We start from the raw sequence: 23,622 nt of genomic DNA on the forward strand, positions 1-23,622 counted from the left end.
CCAGGCTCATTACTGGTGGGGCTGGTGGCTGCTATGGGAGGGAGGAGGTTAGAGCTGAGCCTGAGCAGGGGAGACCCAGAGAGATGTGTGTCCATGCTGAGCACCATAGGGTGGGAGGGATAGAAAGATGGATGGATGGATGGATGGATGGATGGATGGATGGATGGATGGATGGATGGATGGATGGATGGATGGATGGATGATCACAGAACCAGTTGGGTTGGAAAAGACCTCTGATATCGAGTCCAACACCTTATCAACTAGACCATGGCACTAAGTGCCACATTCTTAAACACCTCCAGGGACGGTGACTCTACCAACACACTGCCCAGTCCACTCCAACGCCGAATCACCCTTTCAGTTAAGAAATTCTTCCTAATGTCCAACCTAAACCTCCCCTTGGGCAGGTTCAGGCTGTGTCCTATGGCCCTGGCTGGACGGCGAGAGCCGGTGCCGGTGCGGTGGCACCGCCTGGTGGCGGACGCCGGGCACGCGGCGAAGGCTCCGGGCGGCGGAAGGGGCGGCGGAAGGGGCGGTAGAACGCGGCGGTCCGCCCGCCCCTTCCGTCGGCGGGGCAGCGGCGGCGGCACATGGGCAAGAAGCGGAGCGATGGGCTTGGGCGCTCCCTGCAGCGGCAGCGCGGGCTGGAGCGGCGCGGCGCTTCCTCATGGGTACGCCGGGGGGCTGGGGAGGCGGGAGAGAGGTCGGGGTGGCTCGGGCGGCCCGGGCTGACGGTGGTGTCCTGTCCCGGCAGCTCCACGCCAGCGAGGTGGTGGCCGAGCGCGGCCCGGAGCTGCGGTCGGCGCCCGAGCAGAGCCCGCTGGAGGAGTTCCTGGCCACGGCCGAGCTGGCCGGCACCCGCTTCGTGGCCGGTGAGCAGCTGGGACGGGCCTGGGGCTGAGGAGTGGCTGAGGAGGGGATCCCAGGGCGGGGCGGCACCGGCTCTGGGGTGAGTGGTGCCAATAGGAGCTGGCACTGGGGCTGGCCCGCGGGAGCTGGGGCGGGTTGTGAGGCCCTGAGCCGGGGCTGGGGTCAGCAGGGACAGGATGGGGTGGCAGGGCTAGCAGCACTGGGGACAGGTGGCTTTGGATGACTGTCTGTCCTTTAGAGCGTCTGAATGCCCAGATCGTGTCTGCCCAGAGCTGCACGGGCCTGCTCTCAGCGCAGGAGGCCCAGCGCGTTCGGCAGCTGCAGCAGGAGAACCAGGAGTTCCTGCGCATCCCACGGAGGTGAGTTCTGCAGGGCTGCCTGGGCGCCCCTTGGTGCACTGGGGCTCCGGGGCTGATCCCTCTTGGCTGCAAGCCTGAGGGCAGCCCTCAGGTTGGCAATACCCTGCTTTTGGAGAAGCCACTAACTAACCTATGTGAGCAGGCTGTAACCCACAGTGCAGTGCCAGTCTGCCATGTGAGTGCTGCCAGTGCCAGCCTCTCTGGCCTGATGGTGTGGGTTTACTTCCCAGAGCTTGGCACTGCTGAGGCAGGTGCATCCAGGCTGCCTGGTAAGCTCTTTCAGAGCTTTGTGAATGGTGAACAGAGAGATTAAGCCTCATCTTAACAACCCTACAAAACTTAGCTCAAGAAAACAGCTTTATGGTATCTGGTGTACATACTCTCTGCTAATGAAGTTTGGAAGGAACAAGGAAAGAAGATGTACTTTAAGCTGCTGAAAACAGATGCATGCACATCTGAAGCATTACTTCAACATAACCAAATGTGTGGTTTTTATGTTCTATTTACTGAAGTAATGTAGCTGGACTGACTGCTATTTCTGACCACTCACTCCAAAATATGCTTGTTGTAGGCCACGCTGGGATAGGACAACCAGTGCAGAGGACTTGAAGCAAGCAGAAAGAGAGAGCTTTCTCGAGTGGAGGCGACAGCTTGCCCAGTGAGTATGCTGCTTGTGGCTGGGTAAGTAGCTGGTGGCATTTAGTGACACGGGAAACAGTGAGTTGTACTTATCCTTGTTGGATCAACAAAAGTAACATCTGCTCAGGTCTCTGTACTTGTCCTGGAAGGCTGACATCCCAGCCACAGTCCAGCATGTCTTTGTGCTGAGCTCTGCAAAGCTGTCTTGTGTGTGCATGTTCTTTTAAATGAATTCAGGATGGCATTTGATGTTCTTAATTCACCTATAAAGTAGAGGGTTACTGGATGTGTCTTTTTAGAGCAACAGTGCTGTTCTGAATAGAAGGCCATGCTGCCAGCCTGCTGCATCCAGCAGCCTGTGCTGGTCTGGCACTGCATCTGCTGGCTTGGAGACTCGGCTGGTATCTGTTCACACCCTGCAAGCCCATGCTTACCCTGAGTAAAGTTGTTCAGGTGGTGGTAACACCAGGCTAAAGGTTGTATAGAGGTATTTCAGGTACCATCCCCAAATTTCAGGGTTTTTTCCAAGGGGTACTCAATTAAGAAAAAACTGCTGGCACTTGGGATAACTTCTGTCACTTGTTATCATGGCTCTCTAATTTCACAGGCAGACTCTTGATGAGTTCTTGTTTTTTCCACCTTTTACCACTTTTGCATTGACAAGATCAGAAGCCATTGTGTCACCACTAAACCAGTGCCACTGACAGCAGTGTACCTGAGGGCTTGATCTGTTTGAAAAAACATCAGAAATAGTACCTCTGCATGGGTTTGGTTTGATTACTCTCTGCAAAGCTAAAGCCTTCTGGATCTAGGGAAGAACTGGTAGTGAGCTTACAGCCTGCCATGGACCAAATGTGACATTGTTTTTTCTGTTTTGCCTTAGCCTTGAGGAAGAGAAAAAGTTAATTCTAACCCCATTTGAAAGAAACTTGGAATTTTGGCGTCAGCTTTGGAGAGTCATTGAAAGAAGGTAAAGTATTTTGCTATCCACTTTTTAAAAAGTGATGTTGAATGTATTTTCATGAATTGCAGCTTTTGAGACAAGCTTCAAGTGTCTCAGCACAGGAAAAATTATTAAGTTAGTAATGTTTTATTATCAGCACTGCAGTGATTTTGTTTTTGTGATGTCTGCTAGCTCTCAACAGTGTGATGTGCAGTGGTTCACTGTGAGTCTCTTGGCCTTCCTCTGTGTTGGAGGTCTGTGTCACAAAGTGCCTTGAGGTCTTTTGCCAAGATTAACTCCTTCCCTTCCTTCCCAACCAAAGTGCAGCAGCTGATGTTCAGGAGCAGGAGACAAGGACTAAGTAATGTTGGGAAAGAAGGAGCCTCTTGGTCCTTGTGTCTTTGCCACACAGAGAAGTTGCAGCACTGCACAGAAGACAACAGGCTGTCATACCACAGGAATAGCTTTGTTTGCTCTGCTGAGCTGTAATACAATAAGAGTGGTATCTGCTACATTAATCTATCTGCGGCATTTAATTTCACTAGTAATTAGGTTTAAGATCATCTTATTTCACTTTCCTAAAATTGAAAAATACTTCACCAGTGAGGTCATGGTGAGCTGGTCCCTTCACAGAAGGGCCTTTGTACTGAGTGCTGCTGGGCCCTTGGCTGGGAGAGTGCTGGTCAGGAGCATGCACTCTAGGGTATCATGATGTGAGTGTGCAGTGTGTTTTGAGGTGACTGGAATGTGTCATTAATGCCTTTCTGCTCCCAGCTTTTTATTTCATGTAGAGTGAGGATGCTGTCTCAGAAGTGAATGGAAAAGTCACTCAGTCCTTTAACTTTTCCAGATAATTTGATCTGTTATCAGTTTTTTCCATGTATTTGCTTCCAACTAGTTCCCAGCAGTGTGGTTCAGTAACTTCTCTGTATCCCATCCCAATATGGTGGTGTCAGCTCTCCCTCATATTGATCTTTGAATGTCTGTAACTGTGCAGTCCTCTTTGTACCCATGGGGCTTATTAAATTATTCCCTTGGGGGGCTTACCAATTTTTTTTTAAACACATAACAAACTGCCTAGTGAAGCTTGAAATTCTTCCATTTGACCTGTGGTGTTCTGAAGTTGTCCTGACTTAACAGAAATCTCTGTCAAACAAATGGAATTAGCATGTGATAATACCTGGCAGTATTTTAAATTACTTGCCTGGAGAAGTTGTAGTGGAAGAGGCTGTAGTTAAATTTTCCCCTCCTTTTGGCAAAAGAAGCATGAATGCCTTTGGGATCTGAAGCCAATGCATTTAATTAGTGTGTGGAACTAATGAGTCCTGCTCATGTATGTGGTGGCAAGCTGGTCCCTGGGCTTGGAAGGTGTTTCCTAGAAGCATCTTGCAAGGCCTTGCTTGCATGGGGGAACAACATATTTTACTGAAGTCTAAGGCTATTTTTTAATTGTTTTATGCTTTTTGTGACAAAAAGAGCACAGAGGAACTTTTGAAAATATCCAATAGCAAACACTTCGAATCTGTATGTCGTTTGTGGGAGGCTTTGTACATCTTGTTCTATGCAAGGAGGACAACAATGTTTCAAAATATCTCACTGTGTAGGAAAACCACCTCTTCTTTCTCCCTGTAACCACCCTGCCACAGCTGAGGATGAGAATAGACAGAAACAAAGTTGTGTTAGCACAGTTTTTAGTACCATTCTAAAAGATGGAGTACCACTACTGTGGTTCTTGCCTGCTGAGCATTTCTGAAGAGTAGATGGGTTGGCAAAACTGAGATGTTTTCTTCTCCCTTGCTGGCTGTAGGATTGTGCAGGAGAATGAGCCAAGTGAGGAGGAAACACTGTATGGCAGTGCTGGCTTGTAGCACAAGCATGGCTGTGTTGGGCAGGTGGGCTGCTGAGATGCTCTGTTGTTCAGTAAAGAGATTTAGTAGGATAATACACTTGAAACTCTTAAAATTCCAAGGAAAACCTAAAAATCAATAATTGCAGTGTCTTACTGCTGTCTTTGGAGCAATGTAAGAATGAGTACTTCATGGGGCTTTCCTTTCCTTTTGCAGTGATATTGTAGTCCAGATAGTAGATGCCAGAAACCCCCTTCTGTTTAGATGTCAGGATCTGGTAAGTAAACCACTTTTTTGAATGTTGTCTTCATTTTATGTCTTAATGTCTTATGATATATTTTTTGCTCAATGCATTCAGCCACCTTGAAGCTGTTTTGCTGTTGTGCCTGAGTGGATATCTTATTAATTGATAAAAGTATTCTGGCATGAAATTATTTTTTTTCTTTTGGTATTTCACACAGAATGTGGTGGATTTAGAGGCTCTTCTGCAGATGTTACATTGCAGATCCTATTTTATTCCTCATTACCCATTAGAAGTGTCCTCACCTAAAGGAATTGTCTTATGTAAAAGCATAGTGGAATAAAAGTGGGTGAGGATTACAAAGAATCAAAAATTATTCAAAGTGACAAGTTTGTAAAGATAGGCTATAGAACACTGCATCAGGGAGACATGAAATTGCTCAAATAGTTATCTTAGGAGCTCTGCTGCAGGGTGCTGATTAATATCTTGTCACAGCTCTAAGCAGACAAGGTGTTTACACACATGGTCAGCAGCAAGCTGTATTTTGGTAGTTGCATGCTCCAATTTGTTCTTGTGGCTGTCTGCTGAGCAGCACTTCGTCCTGCTTAGGGATGGTAAGCTTGGCTATACTCATGTGGAGCTGCATGGAGTAATTTGTGTTGGTGATCTTGTGTTTTCTTGGGGTGGAAGGAATTGAAACCAGAGTGCAAACTGATCCTTCTCTTGTTTTCTTTAGGAAAGTTATGTTAAGGAAGTCAGTAATGACAAGGAGAATATGATCCTGATCAACAAAGCAGATTTGCTGAGTGAGGAGCAGCGTGCTGCTTGGGCACAGTTCTTTGAGAAGGAGGGTGTCAAGGTGGTGTTCTGGTCAGCTCTGGCAGAGTGTGAACGCCTGTGTGGAGAATCAAAGGTACTGCAGGTGACCAGTTCACACTGGGTCTGTGCTGGCTGCAGCTGGGAATAGATAAGCTCTGGGTTGTCATCTCTTGGAATCTGGCTGATGACAGCTCCCTGAGCCAGCAGCAAGGCTTGGGGTTGTCTTTGCATTTACCTCTGAAGTGCTGTTCCCACAGGAATTGGGCTCTGAGGGGGGAGCAGAGCACCCCAGCGGTTCTGAGGATGGAGGCTCCAGTCAGGAAGATGACAGCACAGCACAAGGAAGTGCAGAAAGAGCATCCACAGGCAGCACTTGGCAAAGTGCAACCCAGGCCCTGGGCAGTGATAGTAACAGCAGTGATGAATATGAAGACTGTGAAGATGATGAAGAGGAGGACTGGCAAACCTGTTCTGAAGATGAAGCTGGTGACAGCATAAATGCTGTTGGTCCACAGAGGATGGAAAGCAGGACTGATGATGCTGCAGTGCAGCACAGAGTGCAGGAGCAGAACAGGAACATCAGAAACTTCAGCCATCTGGTACAGAGAGATGAGCTGCTGGAGATATTCAAAACTATGCACAACGGCCCACGGGTGAAGGTTGGGGAAGTAAATGTTGGGCTGGTAAGTTGGACTTTGTGCTTAAATGGAACTTACTTAATCTAAATTCTATTTCCATGTGCCCTCCATGGGAAAAATTCATCCTGTAGTCTGGCTTCCTATAAGGGTATAAAAACTGGCAAGCACAAACCACTGTGGGTTTTGTGCAAAGATTAATACTGAAGCTCCTAGAGCTCATTGTGCCCCCCTGCTTGCCCTACTTTTTTTTTTTAGAACATTTTGTTAAAGAACTGTTGTGTCAGAGCTCTGTCAGTCTTTTGGCATCACCCTGCCTAATAACATTTTACTTCTTTGTCATCTAGGTGGGTTACCCTAATGTTGGCAAAAGTTCAACCATCAACACAATCCTTGGAAATAAGAAGGTGTCGGTGTCTGCTACACCAGGCCGTACAAAGCACTTCCAGGTACTGCTAACAAATAACATCAGTCTTTTTAGCGTTTCTTTTTCACCAGTGGAAGAGAGCTTCATTATGACCTAGTTGCAGCCACATGCACTCCCTGAGAACTCTGCCAGCCTGAACTGTGGCAGCAGAGTAGGTTGGAGAGGGGTGGTCTTGATGTGTGTAATTTTGGAACTTTAATTCATGCTCCTAAACTTGTGCTCGATTTTGAGTCACTCATGAGAGCTGCAGTGCAATGGGGCATGTTTTCCATCTCCTGATTTTTAGTTACCTTGTCCCTTTTTTTCCAACACCAGTCATGAGGAGAGAAGCTTTTTAACATGAGTGTTCCTCCAAGTAGCTTAAGGTCAAGGCTTCAAACTATCCTTGTCAACATCACTGCTGTGAATAAATGTAGTTTTGCTGATATTTTCATATTGATCAAACTTTGATTTTGAGGTAGCAGCTCCAATGCTGTAGTGGGACCATTGTGGAATTTGCGCTTTTCAAACTCCTAGCTCTTTCAGAAGGTCCAACACACTTAAAGGTTTCTGGAGTGCTTTCTCCTCTCCCATCAGACTGGAGAGCTGAAGATCTTGCTGCCCCCATCTGGACACCTTATTTAGGAACTTTGAAAAATGTTGCTGTCTTCTACATCTTATCTGCTTAATTCATTGGCTAGGACCAGGAGGGCAGGTGTGTGTGTTAGTAGAATTTCTGCTTATTGTCATTTGCATCCATGTTTCATCTGTGCATTTGATTTTTATTTTTATTTTTTTGTTCCTTTTTCCTCCCTGGACACTGAGTTGCCATAGTGAACTAATGGGTTATTTGTCATGTAGACCCTGTATGTGGAGCCTGGCCTGTGCCTTTGTGATTGCCCCGGTCTGGTGATGCCATCTTTCGTCTCTACCAAGGCAGAAATGATTTGTTCTGGAATTCTGCCTATAGATCAGATGAGGGACCATGTTCCACCTGTTTCTCTAATATCCTTTGCATGGGGTTTGTAAGAGTGCATGTAGGGGTTGGATCTGGAGTATGCCATGTTCCAGCCAGCAGCACACGTGCTCATGCTTTGAGGGAGCTGGGACATACTGGATAACACAGCCCTGCTGTGCTGGTCTTTTCCTATCTCATTTCAACTTAGTCGTGTTGTCAGACTAATGTTATTTTTCTGGTTTGCAACAAAATCCAAAAGTCATTCTTTTGTGTGTGCTCTTAGAGTGACAAGGCAAGATCACTTTGTGATTTACAGCTACACAAGTAGTTTCCTTCACTAGCTTATGTTTGCCAGCATATCCCACGCAACATTTTGGAAGCAACCTATGGAATAAATATCATAAGGCCAAGAGAAGATGAGGACCCAGATCGAAAGCCAACAGCTGAAGAGCTGCTAACAGCATATGGATGTGAGTGATGATCCTTTTAAAACCTGTCACCTCCACTGTGTGCATGGTCCTGGGCATGGCCTTAGGAGAACGTGGTAAAGTTAGGCCCAGCTTGGGTTTGTTGTGCGTTGGACCTCTTTGATAGGACTTGCCCTCCCCTCAGGAATGGTCTTTGTTAATGCCTCATCTCCTGTGGGAGCTGGAGTGGTGCTTTGCCAGTCTCATCTGACAGGTGTAGTGGTAGTGTGGAAGATATTGGTGAAATGCCCTGCCAGTCTATAGTGTGGTGCTCTTACCCTTTCAGATACCTCCCACCATCTGTGTCAGAATTAGACTTTGAAGAATGCAGTGAATTCTCATTCTCTGCCTTTAAAACAAAAATAAAACCCTAGCAGTTTTCTGCTAGTAGGAAGATGTCAGCTCTTACAATTTTTCAGGTCAGGATGCTTCTGCAGTACTTTTACAGTCACCAAAGTTCTTCCCTTTTTTTTTCCCTGCTTTCCCCAAGAGAAGCCTCTTTCTAAGGGAGTATTTTTGAGGAAGAATACAAATGGGTGGTTAGGCAGCAGAGGAGAACACATTAACATTCTCTTGTACTTACAAAGAATATGCTTTGGATTTCTCTTGCAGATATGAGGGGCTTTATGACATCTCATGGACAGCCAGACCAGCCGAGATCAGCTCGATATGTGTTAAAAGATTATGTCAATGTAAGTGCTTCCTACATCTGGGTTTTCCTCTCTTCTTAGAGGTGAATTAAAGTTTGCACTGGAGTACAATAAAGTCAGTTCTGTTTCTCTGGATAAAATCATCATGTATCAAAAGACTCTTGAAATTGGGCTGCGTTTGTGTTTTAAAAGAATAAATTGAATTTCTCAAGCTGCCTAATCTTAGAAAGGTGATTGCCTAAAAATATGGTGCCTGCTAAATAATCATATCTCCAAAGTAGCTAGCAGATACTCAAGAAATGAACCCATAATGTACAGGTGGACCAATATTTGGCACTAAGGACTGTTGCTGTGAGTGTTGTAATACTGCATGCTTCTTTAGCACCTCTCAGCAACTTATTGGTGATAATTTCTTAATAGGATCCTCTGGTGCTCCTGAGAGTTTTGATCTCTGTTGTTGCATCTGGGCACTGCAGCTGCAAGTGGTGCTTTGATGTAGAGGTGGAACAGTACTTTATCTTAGGAGTCAAGCCAGTTATTGTCTGTGAGAAGAAATAAAGTGTACTGATAGTCTGCTAGTGTGAACCCCTAAACTTCAGACCCTTCTTAGCTTTAGAGTTGTTTTCTTTCCTCTCTGATTTTCTTTTGTAATAATTGAGTCCCCTTGCTTTCACAGGGGAAGCTGTTATATTGCCACCCACCTCCTGGTATTGACCCAAATGATTTTCAGCACCAACATCAAAGATGCCCTGACAGTACAATTGTGCAGGCCATTGGACAGGTGAAGCCTGAGAAAAATACCAAAGCAAAACAAATTGAAAATGTGGTGGACAAAACTTTTTTCCATCAGGTAAATTCTGGAAAAGATTTGTTCTAGGAATTTTTGCTGCAGCACTCATCTGTAGTTACTGGGGGAAAACCACCTTTGGGGATGGAGGTGTGCTGAGTTGAGTTAATGGTGTTTTTTTTTAATGCTGTGGGATCTGCATGTAATTTCTACCCAAGAGCTCTCTGTTCTTTTTATTATCTCCTAAATCACTGGGAATGCCCTCAGTGACAGAAAGATTGCTAATGAGGTGTGCTCAGATGATTTTTCAGAGGTCAGCAGGGTGACCCTGGTCGTTAGGAATCAGACATCAATCTTGAGCAAACAGGAGAGTGACTGGGAAGAAAGACAAGGAGGAATGACTTGACAACTGACCCAGAACATGGTTTTGAACTAACAGGTCCTTCAAAATGACTTTCCTTTCCTAAGCTGATATATTTAGAGGATGTGATAAGCTTTTTTAAGATAATGTAGTATTACATTGAGGTTTTGACTCAGAACCTGAAATCAGATTAAAAGAATGCAAACTGATTTAAAATCCAGTCAAGAAATCTCAAAATTAAGTGGAAAATGGGAATTTTTCTTAACCTGTATGATTCTTGTTAGATCCTACAGGCATATGTTTTGCCTCTACACTACTGAAAAAGTGTATTAATGACTTACAGTGAAATATGAAATCCATAACTGATCAGATCTGCATACCTGACAGGAATTAGAACAGGTTTTTGGCTGTGAGCAGGATGGGTCATAGATGGCACGTTCCATTCTGTGTGGTTAGCTGGATGTGAACACCATTTATTTTGCACAGCTAAGATAATCATGCATTTTGAAAACAAGAACTCAGGCTCTTTTCAAAAAAAAGAAAGTGAGTTATTTTAGAAAACTGTGACCTGAAAAGCATTTTTGGGATTACCAGACTGTTGCTCTGTCTGCCCAAAGTGCTGGCACAAGCTGCGAGCCCCATCAGTGCCGCCCACGCTCCAGACTTGAGCAACTTATTTTGGTCTGTGGCTTTCCTGGGCGCCAGATTTATTTGTGAAGACAATTTATTGTGCAGAGAGCAGAGGCTGTGAGGATCCATCCTGGTGCTGGAGCTGATGCTGGCTGGGACACGGTGTCACGTCAGCAGCAGACGCTGGGGACCCAGCACAGCTTGGCAGCTTTGGCTGCCTGCCCTGACCTTCCTGCAGCTCTGGAGCAGGGGCTGCTGCGTTTGAGCTTGCCTGTGTCTGCTTTCACTGACCTGCTGCAGTGGTTGAGGAGCTGCTCCTTGGTCACTGGGGGTTGTGTCTGCTTTTCCAGGAGAACGTTCGTGCCCTGATGAAAGGGGTCCGGGCTGCCATGGGCTACCGGCCGGGGAGCGGCCTCGTGCCTGTGCCTGCACCCAACCCTGCCAACGTGGTGGGAAAGCCCTGGAAAAAACACGGGAACAGGAACAAGAAGGAGAAAATCCGCAGGATCACCAAGCACCTGGAGGCTTAGCTGTGGCACCAGTATCCTGCCTTTTCAGGGCAGGGACTGCACTGTCTCACAGGCCTTGATTGAGGGGGGAAAAAACAGATAAGTGGGCAACACTAGCTCACCTGGGAGCTCTCTGCAGTGGATTGGCCTGGGGGGGGGATGAGAGTGGGCTCTGGTGGCTGGAGTTTCTCTCTTCTGTGAACAAAAGAGACCTGGTTGTTCCTGTTATCTGGAAGCCAGCCCAGACATTTGACTGCTGCTGAAACATCCTTTCAATGGGAGCAGATGGAGCTGTGCAGGAATGTTTTTTCCTTCCATAAAGGATGTATTTTATAGCTGTTGCAATCAAAGCAAGCCCTGGTAAAACTGAGTAAAATCTTTAAACAGTTGAATTTCAATGAGTGATGTTTGTTACATTTTGAGACACTATTGCTCTTTTTTTTTTTTTTTTTTCCTGGTCTTTAAGGCTTGTTAGTTGATTTGACAAAATGCTTTAGTGGGTTGACAAATGAGGTAGAATGATCTTTATTGCCCTCTTCCTTCTCTGCTATTCTCAGTCCTATTCTGTAGAATCTGTAACCACTCCCCATTTCCCAGATGGAGCAGAGCACAGCACACCATGCAAGGAAAATGTTGCTTTTATATCCTTTACACTGAGCTGGTATCAGTTGTTTTCGTGTGACTTCCCACTGGTATTTTAAAACATTGGCTCTATATGACTGCCTAAGAATTTGGTGCTAATTTGTCCTTAAATATACTTGAGATTTCACTACCTGTATGTGTGTCATGATCTGTCTCATTGCCCTAAGTCAGAGAATTGTCTATTAGCAGATTTTAATTGAGTACCTGAGTATTTGATGCCAAAAACACTTTACTTACCTGGGGTCAGATTAAAGTGAGATTTACTTCTCAGCTGCCCTACTGAGAAAATGTTTGTGCCCTTGGTCAGAGCTCTTCGTTCCTTGTTCAGCACAGGGAGTAATGATAGGACTGGAAAGGCTCACGAAGACGAGTCATGCTTTGGTTTTAGGTGGTGGAAGGAATAACACATGATGCTGGTCTCTTGATGCTATAAAAAGGGATTGCTGTCTTGTAATTCTGAACTTTCCAGGCTTTAAATGTGGATGGAGAGATGAAAGCAGCTGCTGAGCAAAGCCACAGCAAACCAAGGCAGTTTTGGCTTTGTGACCCTCTGTGTGTGTCCTGTACAGGCAGTTTGCACTGTGTATGCAGAGGGTTCAGTGACAGCAGAGCTCTCACCTCGGCTCCTGCTTCCCTTGGAGTGCCTGCTCTCAAGTTCCTGATTACATCACTGGAGGGAAGACAGTTCCCTGCCATGTGTAAAGGTGAAGTATAATTACCCTGAGTTAATATGGTCAATGGTGTTTGAAATCAGTGCACCGTAGCAGAAAGGAGATTCTCGGGAGAGACTGTTTAATCTAGTTTTGCTGGAGAAGGTGATCTTTGCCTTTGTTTCCTGAAAAGGTTGTGCCTTAGCAAAGTCACTCAGATCTGCCTTCTCCACCCTCCTTGCAGGAAAGGTATCTGCTTTTGTCCCTTACAGTGCTTTAGGAACTTGATTGCTCAGAAACACTCCTTAGTTTTTGTCCTGTTTTGTGTGAAGCTACCAGCTGTCAAACTGAGTATCTTTTATGAAGACATAAAACATTTTTTTCTATCCTGTTTTTCTGCTTTAGAAGCATTTTGAATTGTTAGCCCATGTTGCATGTACCCAAGTTCTCTCCTTTTGCATTGTCTGCCCTTTCCTGTTGGTTGGGTCTCTAGGAGCCACCTTGCTGGACAGGCTGTCCCCTGATGTAGACCCTCCCAAATCTGGTGAGTGACAGAAGTCCCCAGGGCCTGAGACTTGGGGTGACTGCTTGTTGCTTGCAGAAACCTTTTGCCATGAGACCTGCCAAGCAACTTGCAGTGTTTGCCTGAGTGAATGGAGGATAATGTAAATATGACCCAGCAAGTAGTGTGTGCTCAGGTGTTAAATGCAAACTGCTCCTTGCTGTGCTAAAGGACTCCTGCCTCAACAGAAGAAGGATGTAAAGACCTGATAATATTTCATGCTGTTACTGAGCAGTGGGCAGAAGAGGTAAGAGGCAAATGAATGCTTTCCTGTGGTGGTTTGATGTGTTAGTGAACCACATCCCTCACTGGGCAGTGCCAGCTGGGCCTTGCTGACAGCTCAGTACAGCACATGGCAGCAGCTGGCAGGCATGAGGCCATGTGGGCACTGCTCACTTGTCAGAGCCAGCACAAAGGACACATTGTGCTCTGCCCTGGCCACCTGTGAATGAGCTGCTGCTCCACTGCTGGCTGGAGAAGGCCAGTTTCCATTTTGGAGTGCTGTTTTCTTCAAGTGCCTTGTGTGTGTAGAGGGAGTGTGCAGCCTGCAACTGGTTCCAGTCTCTTCTTTGGATCCCCAGCACCCCAGTGCTCTGTCTCCCCTTTCAGGCAGCTTTGCTTTATAATGCCAGCAGTTTGTTTTCCTGGCTGATATTCCCTCCTGCACTGATACCTGCAGCAGAAATGCAGAACTGGTTTGGGAATATGTTTTGGAGCTGAACTGGCCTTTGATGGTATGTTGCACTTGCATTGAGACCTACAGCTCTCCCTGCAGGTCTCTGCTGCCAGGTTCAGGGTGTCTCACTCCAGCCTGCAGTCTGTCCCACAGCACGTGGTGTCCCCAAAGATCATGGGTGGGTCTGTGCTGGGTGCCACACCTGTGGGGCAGCAGTAGCAGCCTGTGGTGGAATCACCACCTCTGCCCTGCATGTCCAGAGAACTGGGGCTCTGCTTCACACACAGGACTTGTCATTGTATGACTGAGCTGCCATCAAGGACATCTAGCTACTACCAAAAAGTGTTTTGCAGTCTTGTTTTGAGGAAGAGTAGTTTTACTATCTTCCTGAAACCTGAAGCATCATGGGTGAGCAGTTGAGGGGTAGGGAATGCCAGGATGCAAATCCCTAAGGCACTCTGCTGTGGGTGCTGTGGCTCTTCTAACTGCAGTTGGTGGCAAGTGATGTAGGAGCTTCTTCCCCTCAGCTTAGCAGAGCCAGCACTACACAAATCCTCTGCCCATCACCCCAGTGCAGACTGTGGGGCTGTCAGGGTCAGGTGTCTGATCTTTTCCCAGTGTCTCAGGTCAAGGATCAAAGGGATGATGGCTTTTTGCACAGGGACCGCAGCAAGGGACGGCCATGTGGCATCTCGCTGGGTTTCTGCAGTCTCCACATGGCCCAGAACTCCTCGTTGTGTGTCTGGAGGAGGCTGAACCCGCCCTGTGCTGCCGTTAGGGGCCGGCCTTTCCCAGGCAGAGGAGCAGCCCTGGTGCCCCCAGCAGCAGCGTCGGGTCCTGCTCCAGTTCAGGATCCCAGCAGAGCTGTGGCTCCTGGGGGCTCCCACCCCACCCAGCCCTGCAGAGTGGCTCAGAGCTGCCCTTCCCAGCCCCCTGGGCAGGGTGGTGGCCAAGGGGACCATAATGGGGAATGTGGCTCTGGCCATGGCAAGGCAGCAGCTGAGTCCAGGGCCTTTCAAGCTGTTCCTACAAAAGTGAAGCAATTCTTTTCTAATTCTCCTGAGACTGTTGCTTTAAAGTAAGAAGCAACCTTTCTTCTTTCCTCTCTGGTCACAGCTCCAGGCCATTGCCTGGCCCCTGCAGGGGGGATCCTTTACCCCTTTTGTCTGTGAGGAGCAGTATTGTGCTGTCCCCCTTCCCTGTGTTGTGGCTCTAGTCCAGCTTTTTTACTGAGTTTTTTTCATTTTTTGCTGCAGAAGGGAAAAAAAATATATTGAGGAAAAATATCCTGGGGCAGCTGGGAGAGGAGTAGGGAGCAGCTCTCCAGAAAATAATCTCTCCAAGCTTAAAGGCCTGAGGTGCCCAGGACATCTTGAGACCCAAAGAGAGGTCATGGTGAGGACAAGAGGAAAAGAAACCGCTACTGAGTCAGAGGAACTCTGCCCCAGTGTTCTTTCTTGCTGTGGCTGTGGGAAAAGGGTCTGTCCCATGGGTGGTGTCAGGGCAGGAGGACTGCATGTGCTGGGTGGAGCACACTTGGGTTTGCCCTTCTGGAAATGTCACCAGCCCTTCATCACTTGGGAGCTGAGGCAAAGAACCAGGAACATCATGCATGAGGGAAGGTCCTGCAGTCCAGCCAGGCTTTTTCTGCCAGCCCAAAGCAAAGGAAGCTGGAAGCATCTACAGAGCCCCTTTGTTTTGGTCAGCATTGATAGACCAGTGCAGGCTCGTCTGGGATTTCACAGGGTTTTCAGCAAGAGTGTCTCTGCTTGGAGCTTCTCAGAACTGGCTGTGCTCAGGGCAGTGCAGGGGGATGCTGAGGAATCACTGCTGTGTGGTCTCAGGGCAAAGGGATTCTCTTATTCTTTGACACCACATCTTGCTCAGCCACTCTGTGTGCTCCTGAGCCTTCTCCTCACATTGCATAGCAAGGGAAATGTGTGAGAAAAATGGAAACCAGCACTATTCTGCTTTGCCATGGAGAAAGGGAGACCCAAAAACTTTATAGTTTCAAATGCAGCCAGTTCCCCTTTCTGGAAGGAGGCAGTGCAGGTCCTGAGCTGCCTGGGACTCCCTGGCACCCATCTGGGGCCCTGCCTGCCCCTTTCTCTTCACAGTGGGACTTGGAGGATGTGATGGTGCAATGGAGCCAGCCCAGCCCTGCTGCTCAGCCTTGCTCTGTGCTGTGCCCAGGCACCTTCAGACAAGCTGCAGCCCCTCCAGGATATCCAAGCACCTCAGCCAAATGAGCAGTAAGCATCAGAAGGTATTTCTTTGGGGCTCTCTGGGGCAAGGTGAGAAGCTCTGGGGTGCCACCACAGGCTGCCATGCCATGTTGTGCCTGAAGCACTGCCGGGTGGAGCAGGGACAGTTCCCAGCATCTTTCATGCTTGTCCTGCTGAGATATGGCATGGGGGAGTCCCCCTTTCCCACCACTGATGGCTTCCCTCTCTGGATCCGGGGCTTTGGGAGAGGTGCAGCCTCACAGCTGGATTCAATCCCATCTGTCTCCTCTTGTGATTGTGCTGCTGTTTCCCCCTGCATTTAGGCTTACAAGCCAGCCCAGTGGAATTGAAGGCAGCTGATGCACTCAGCAAGGCAGGACAAAGGGACAGTCCTCACTGTGGCTCACATTTCCTGGTGATCCCTGGCTCCTAACTTTAGCACCAAAACCATGGACCAGTGAGATGGAAACCCATCCAGCAGGCTGAGTGTGTCTTCAGTGCCCTGTGTGGGGGGCTGACCCATCACTCATGGTCTGCATGTAAGGAAGAAAGAAATGGAAAACCGTAGCGTTTCAATGCCTTGGTCAATTCTCATCGAGCTCTGCTGCCTGGCACTGCCATCCCTCTGAATGAACTGCTGAGCTGGCACCTGCCTTGGGCAGTGGAAAATGCACAGCTCATGAATGGGGTGAGGATGGGGCCTGGGGCCACCAGACCCTGCCTGGTTTGCCTGCAGCAGCAAAAAGAGCTCAGCAGAGCTCCTGCTGATAAGAAGGGGCTGCATTCATATTTCCAGAGGCCTGAGCACATTGGTGAGTGGCAAGGCTCAGAAACCCAGACGCCAGACAATGGAAAGGCTGGAAACATAAAGGAAAGGAAATTCTTCTGCTGTATTGCCTTTCCTATGGCGATAAGATAACCTCAAGTGAAACAAAAGTCCCTGCTGCAGACGCTGGGGTGGCACCTCAGCTGCTCTCGAGCTCAGGAGGATGTCTGTGTGAGCTGGGATCTCCCAGCCACTGGCTCTGGCTGTCACTGGGTGTGCAGTGGGCACAGGGTACTCCCAGTGCTTCAGTGAGCCTTGGTCTGGCCTGCTCCATCCTACGGGAGCATCTGTGTCCTTCATTTACACTCCTGCAAGGGAAGTTGTAGGATAGTTTGGGTTGAAGGGGACCTTCAATGACCATCTAGTCCATCACCCCTGCAAGGAGCAGGGACATCTTCAATTAGATCAGGTTGTTCAGAGCTCCATGTAACCCTGCTTTGAATGTTTCTTAGGATGAGGCAACAACCACCTCTCTGGGTCACCTGTTTCAGTGTTTCCCCTCATTGTAAAGAATTTCTGCCTCAAACCTAAATCTGAATTAATCCTCCTTCACCTTAAATCCATTACCCCCCTTGTCATATCACAACAGGCCTTGCTAAAATGTTTTTCCTCATCTTTCTGGTAGGTCTCTTTCAAGTACTGAAAGGCAAATCTAAGGTCAGACCCAAGCCTTCTCCTCTCCAGGCTGAGCAGCCACAACTTTCTCAGTCTTTCCTCATAGGAGAAGTGCTCCAGCACTCTGATAATCTTTGTGGCCTCTTCTGGCCCTGCTCCATGTCCTTCTTATGCTGGGGCCCCCATGGCTGGGTGCAGTGCTGCAGGTGGGGTCTCACCACAGCAGAGGGGCAGAATCCCCTCCCTCACTTGTTTCCCATGCTGCTTTAGAGGCAGCTCAGGACACATTTGGATTTCTGAGCTGCCAGTGCACATTGCTGGCCCATATCCTGCCCCCCATCCACCAGCACCCCCAAGTCCTTGGCAGGGCTGCTCTCAGTCTGTTCTGTATTGATATCAGAGCTTGCCTCAACCCAGGTGCAGGACCTTGCATTTGCCTTTGTTCAGCCTCATGAAGTTCCCATGGACGCAGTTCTAGGGCTTGTGCAGGTCCCTCTGGATGGCATCCCATCCTTCAAGGGTGTCAGTTGCATCACACAGCTTGGTGTCTCACTTTAAATCTTACTTTAAACACTTTGGAAGAGCTGAGAAAAATGAGGCCACAACATTTGCTAATGATACATTTCTCTTGGGTATGTGAACATCCCAAAGCTGGTAGCAGCTGTTGCAAGCATTCTGAGTGGCTGAGGGACAGTGACATGTTTTATGTGTTATAGGTTATTTTTCAGAGTGGGGGGACAGGGACAGAGTGGTCTCCATGTGGGCAGGAGTGGGAGCAGGATTAGGGGCTGCCAAAGAGGAGGCTGTCATGGGAGCAGTGCTGAGTGGGAGCTGGTTGGGAAAGGGCTGGATGACAGTGTAATGTTTTCCCCAGTGCCCAGAGCTAAACAGGCCACAAGAAGAGGTGCAAGGGGCACAGGTGGCATCTCAATAGGGATAGAGGTGAGCCTCTGCAGCACTGTCCTGTCCCAAAGAGGGGATGTGATGGGGTGGGTACCCTTGGGACAGCAGAGAAAAGGAAAGGAGGAGTGCCTCTGCTGTGTCTCAGAGTAAGGGGACAGGGAGGTCTGAAATGGAGCCGGCTAGAGCCAAATTCAGATTACAGCCTGCAGGCTCAGAGCAGGCCCAGATTAACTGCGGAAATCATTGCAGGCTATTTTGGGCAGCAGGACTGGGATGAGTGATGAGAGGAGTTCAGGGAGGCAGGCCAGGGCTGGCCCTTTGGCTCAGGAAGGGCCCAGGCCGTGGCACTGGGAGCGGCAGGGTGGCTGCAGGAGGTCACCCTGTGCTGCCCTGCTCTGTGCTGGCCCCAGAGGCGGGTCCCAAGGGCTGCCTTGGTGTTCCATCATGGACAGCTGCTCTTCAGAAAGCAGTGAGATGGGGCTGTGCCCAGCAAGCAGTGCCTGCTCCCTTCTCGTGGGGGGCCCAGAATTGGAGCCATGAAGGTGCTCACTAGTGTTTGGTCAGGTTGAGGGAAGGGACATTTCAGGGATCTGGTGAAGGGAGGTGCTGTGCAGGAGGTGCTGGAGCACATCACACACTCCTGTGGTTTGCAATTTTCCAGTAGCTGCACTTGTCCTCTGCCCTGAGGTGCAGCAAGTGGAGATCAGTGGCCTCAGCCCTTTCAGATCTTGTATTCAGTTCATCTGGAGTCAGCAGAGAGCTGAGCTGTAGACATAGGCAGACATTCAGGGGTCAGCAGTAGCTTTTCTGGGATGGCTGTGAACTTGCAGCAGCTGCACTCTCTCTCTTGATCCAACCCTGGGAAGCAGGAGCCAGCAGCAGAGAAAAAAAGGACACAAAGCACCAAAACACCAGGTAGGTGTTGTACAGCTGTGCAACGTGGTTTGCTGTAACTTCTGCCTGCTCTCAGTAGCTGTCACTGGCTGCTTCTGCTGGGATGTCTGGGGAGATAGCACTGTCACCAGCGCCTCTGATGGAGATGACCCCAGCAGCAGCCACAGCTGTGCTTAGGGGCATGAAGAGCTGCCCAGTGCATTGCACCACAGGGAGGTTGGCTGCAGCTTCCATCGTGGTCCCAGTGCTGTTCCCCTCCCAGGTGAGCTCAGTGGGTTGGGCAGGGCTCCCCTGTGGGACATCACTGCGGGGTCATGCTGGCTGTCCCATGGCCATCAGTCACCCTGTGGTCTTCTCCTGCCCTGGGCTTGCAGCAGATGTGAGCCAAGCACCTGCTGCTCCCTGCTCTGCCAGGGAATGTGGTTTGTGGAGCCACTGAACGGGCTTTTGGGCCTCATGACCCTGCTGGGGAGGGGCCCCAGGTGGCCTTGCAGCAGCAAGGAGCACAGAGGTCACAGAGTGCCCTGCTCGCCTCCCTGCATGGATGCTTTGCAGGCAGAGCTGGGTTCGTGGGTGGGTCTTAGAGTTCCTGTGGAGATGACATAAGCTCTCCAGGTGATGATCCTCTTTGCCCTGGGACTGGGAACAATGTGTCTCCTGTTGCAACCGGTATTGAAGGGGCCAGGCTGTCCCTGGGGTCAGGCTGAGTGTCCCAGGGGCAGGATGGCCACTGGCCACGCTGGGTCCCTGTGTGGTGACAGCACTAGGCTGAGTGCCTTTGAAGTGCCCTGCTGTGCTCTCTGCTCCACTGTTGGACAGGATCTGAGCAGCCATTGTGCAAAGCAAAACAAACCCTTCCTATCTGTCCCAGGCTCAGAGCTCAGCTCTGCTTCCAGCTGTGAGGCTCCAGAGCCAGCACAGCCCTGCCAGAGACTGCTGATAACCATCTCCCCTTGCAAAAGAGTTCAAGTCCCTGCTCCAGGCAGGCGATGTCACCTTATCAGCACTTGAAGGCTCCTGATAAAGGGATCAATCTGACTTCAGCTGCATGCCCACCTGCAAACACAATGTTCTGGGTGCGGCCAAGGTGAGGGTGGCCAGGCCCACTGCTCTTTTCCTTTGGGAGGGTCATGGCTGCCCAGACTCCACAGGGCTCAGCCAGGGCTGGGAACAATAGTGGCCACTGGCGACCACAGGGGGGGCGATTACTGAAAACCATGTGCTCACCCGGCCACTGCAGAGGCAATTTGTCAAAGTCCCGTTTTCCTTTCCCTGATAAGATAGGGCTCGAGGAATACAATAATGCTTTTCTGAGATACAATCGTGGCTCTTCTACCCGGCACACACGCAGGGGAAGCTAATTTTGGCCATGCTGGGCTGGCAGGGGCCAGGAGGAGGCTTCTGTCTGCTGGGGCTGCAGCCAAGGGACAAGGCAACTCCCTAAGCCCCAGGGACTAGGACAGCAGCAGGGTCACTGCCCCTGTGGGCTGGCACACTCCCTGCTCCTGGGACACTCCTGGAAGATGCTATAGCTGCAGAAGGAGCTGTTGCTGCTGCCTTCATGATAGGTGCTGATATGATGTGGCCCAGTGCTGCAGCTCTGCCAAACCTGCCAAGCCCTGTCAGAGACTGGGCAGCAGTGCTTCCCTTGCAGGCACCCAGCACATGTAGCTGCACACTCACACCCTCTTCCCCTGGCCCCATGCTTTGAACACTATCCCACCCCAAAGGTGGCACCAGGATGCCAGGCCAGTGTTCATGCCCTGGCCAAGGCAAGCTGCCCTCTCCCAGCTCTCTGCTCCATGGCAAGCTGGCTGAGCAAGGGGGGAAAGAGATCTTGGCTGCCTGTGGCAAGCCAGTCCCTCCACAGGCTGCTCGTGTGCCACCACAGTCTCAAGGGGAAAGGAGTAAAAGGCACCATTGCAAAGGCAGACCTTGCACAATTCCAGCCTCCCTGGGAACCAGACCCTTTTAATAACATGTACAGTATTTGTAGGTGGTGGATCTGGCTTTCCTCGGGAGGATAATGGAAAGCACACCCATCTGGCAGAGCTGACGTTTCCATTTTGGCATGTTGCTTGGGATGCACTTTCTGCACAGTTTGAAATCTGAGCATAATCCTATCTTCATGAACCACATTCACTAGTCTGATAATGTGACCCCACAAAAGGTCAATGGAAAAGTTAATATAATTTATTGGTTGATTTAAAAAAAAATCTAATCATCTCTTTTTCCTTTTTCCTGACCCCCCACCCGCACCCAGTGCCCTGCTGACATTTTCCAGTTGTTCCCAAAACAATGGCCAGGGTGGGAATGCTCTGAGCGGGTGCAGCTTTAGAGGAGGCTTTTCCTGAGGGGCTGCAGATGCATCTGCCTGCTCAGGCCCCCCTCTCCAAGAGGTGTGTTGGGGGTGATGTGCTCAGCCAAGGTCACCAGCCTGGCCAGGGACAGGCTGGCACCAGGTCAGGTTTGGGCAGGCCTGGTGGTTTCAGTGTTTGCTGGGTATCCTCTGCTCTGTGGGGTGACGGGAGTTCAGCTGCTGTGGTCTGTGAGGAGACACACCTCTGTTGTTGATCATCTCTGCCAGTTTTGTAGCTGTGGAGAGTAGGGAAGGAGGATCCAGCCAATTCCTGGGAGTCAGGCAGTCTTGGATGAAGCCATCAAGGGTCCCAAGAACCTTTCCTAGGGACACAGTGCCCTGGGAGGTGCCATGCTGCTTCTAGGGAGGGCTGCAAGAAGCTGCAGTGCACACGGTGAGTTCCTATGCACAGCTGTGTGCCAAAGGGGACCTGCACTCATCTTCCTCGCACCATCCTCCCTCTGCGTTTCCCAGGCACCAGGAGCACCCACAGCACGCTCAGCTCAGTCCGGGCTGTCTGCAGAGCCCCAAGCTCTGTTTGGAGCAATTAAAGCAGCCAGGTGTTTGTCAGGGCATGACCTGGCCTGGGGAAGCAGAGGAGCTTGCTTGTTAGGGTGGAGCTGCAAAAGTAATTACGAGCTGCAAAAATAATTAGACCTTTCTTCTCTAAAACCTCAGGGATAGAGAAGAAAGGACCCCAGAGGGCAAGGAAAGGTGGAAAGGATCCAGCAGCTCTCTTTCAGCATTAGCTGCTACTTCGAAGTCGTGGCTTTGGAGCTGCCACACTGCAGAGCTGAAGAGAGCACATTGGTAAAACATCTTCTGGCAAGAGCAGGGGAAGGAGAACCCCAGAACTGCCCATCTCTGTCAGGCTGCAGCACTGCAAGGTCAGGTACTGCCACAGCTGTGCATGCAAAGCCTGGCTCCTGCCAGCAGCTGACTGTCCTTCCCAGCTTCTTCAGAGCACTGCTCTAGGCCTGGCTCTTGCCAAGGCACAGCTGGAGAGATGGAGGGAGCCTGAGCAGTGTGGCTTGGAGGGCAGAGGGCAAGGGAAACACAGGTAACTTCTAAAGTCAGTAGTTTCAGAAAAGCAAAATGATGTTCTAATGTCATGTAAATGGTGTTCTTCTCACCTTGAGCTTTGCAAAGCTGATTTGTGCACGGGGCTGGCCTGGCTGTGCAGCTCTGCCTGCTGCCCACCCTGCCTGGCACTGCCCACCAGCAAACCCAGCCTCCCCCGTGCAGGGAAACTGGGCTCCCACACTGTGAGTGCTCCCCTGCCTTGCTTTCCAGTGCCTTGAAGGTGAGCTGACCTTCTCCAACCCTTGCATAAGATGTTCTTTGTCCACCAGCACATCCTGCTCTGTTCCAGCTGGTGCCGGGCCATGTGGGCAGGGAATGCCAGTCCTGATGGCAGCAATGCTGCCAGTCTGGGGGCGGGTGGGGAGACACCAGGGCATCAGAGGGCATTGCAGGAGCACAGTGTCTCAGATCATCATAAACTCAGGGACTTTGCCCATTTAGTTGAAATAACAGAGATGAAAAAGTTATTGAGGATGACTGATGGTGGGTCAAATACCCAGACAGCGTAACCTGCTTCATTCTCTGAGGCGCCATGCCAGGAAGAGGAGCTGCACACAGGCTTTGGTTCCTGTCCTCTCTCAAAGCACAGCTTTGGAGAGCACAAAGCAGAAGAAAGGCTTCCCAGCCCTCTGCTTTGTTGTAACAGCACCGACTGCCAGTCTGCCAAGCATTTTCCCAGGAGATGCTGTGAGAACAAGGTTGCAGAAGTCAGTTCAGCAGTAACTGCTTGATCTGCCCTGGACCATGTAAAATTGTGTCCAGTTTCAAAGTACAGCAAGGGCTATGAGTTGTCCCTTAACCTGGCTGGATGGGGGCATCTTGGTTTGGGATCTGTGATGAAGTCCTGGAGAAGTGGATGTGACATGCCCCTGTTCCTGCCCCTGTTGCAGTCCCTGGTAGCATGGCTGTAACAGAGAGATTTGTGTTTGGCTGCCTGGTGGCAGGGTGTGCAAGGTGTCTCCTCACCTGGAGTTCAGAGCACTTCAGCTCCTTACTGCCATCAGAGATGGCTGGGACAGGGGCCTGTGGGGAGCTCCAGCCTGGCCCAGAACAGCTGCAAGATCTG

At 49.7% G+C, this 23,622-nt stretch overlaps 1 protein-coding gene across 1 annotated transcript; it reads left to right on the forward strand.

Annotated features, from left to right (window-relative positions):
• Window positions 1-514: 514 nt before the first annotated feature.
• Window positions 515-11,899, forward strand: LSG1 (large 60S subunit nuclear export GTPase 1). The gene is made up of 14 exons (XM_005489421.4): window positions 515-671; window positions 755-872; window positions 1,109-1,229; window positions 1,801-1,887; window positions 2,752-2,838; window positions 4,875-4,935; window positions 5,636-5,812; window positions 5,976-6,401; window positions 6,701-6,802; window positions 7,621-7,764; window positions 8,064-8,187; window positions 8,797-8,876; window positions 9,511-9,684; window positions 10,963-11,899. Exons 1-14 carry the CDS (start codon window positions 591-593, stop codon window positions 11,140-11,142), a joined length of 1,962 nt encoding a protein of 653 aa, XP_005489478.1. The 5' UTR covers window positions 515-590; the 3' UTR covers window positions 11,143-11,899.
• The last annotated feature ends 11,723 nt before the right edge of the window (window positions 11,900-23,622 follow it).

Source organism: Zonotrichia albicollis, chromosome 9 (genome assembly GCF_047830755.1).
Source record: "Zonotrichia albicollis isolate bZonAlb1 chromosome 9, bZonAlb1.hap1, whole genome shotgun sequence".
Lineage (NCBI taxonomy): Eukaryota > Metazoa > Chordata > Aves > Passeriformes > Passerellidae > Zonotrichia > Zonotrichia albicollis.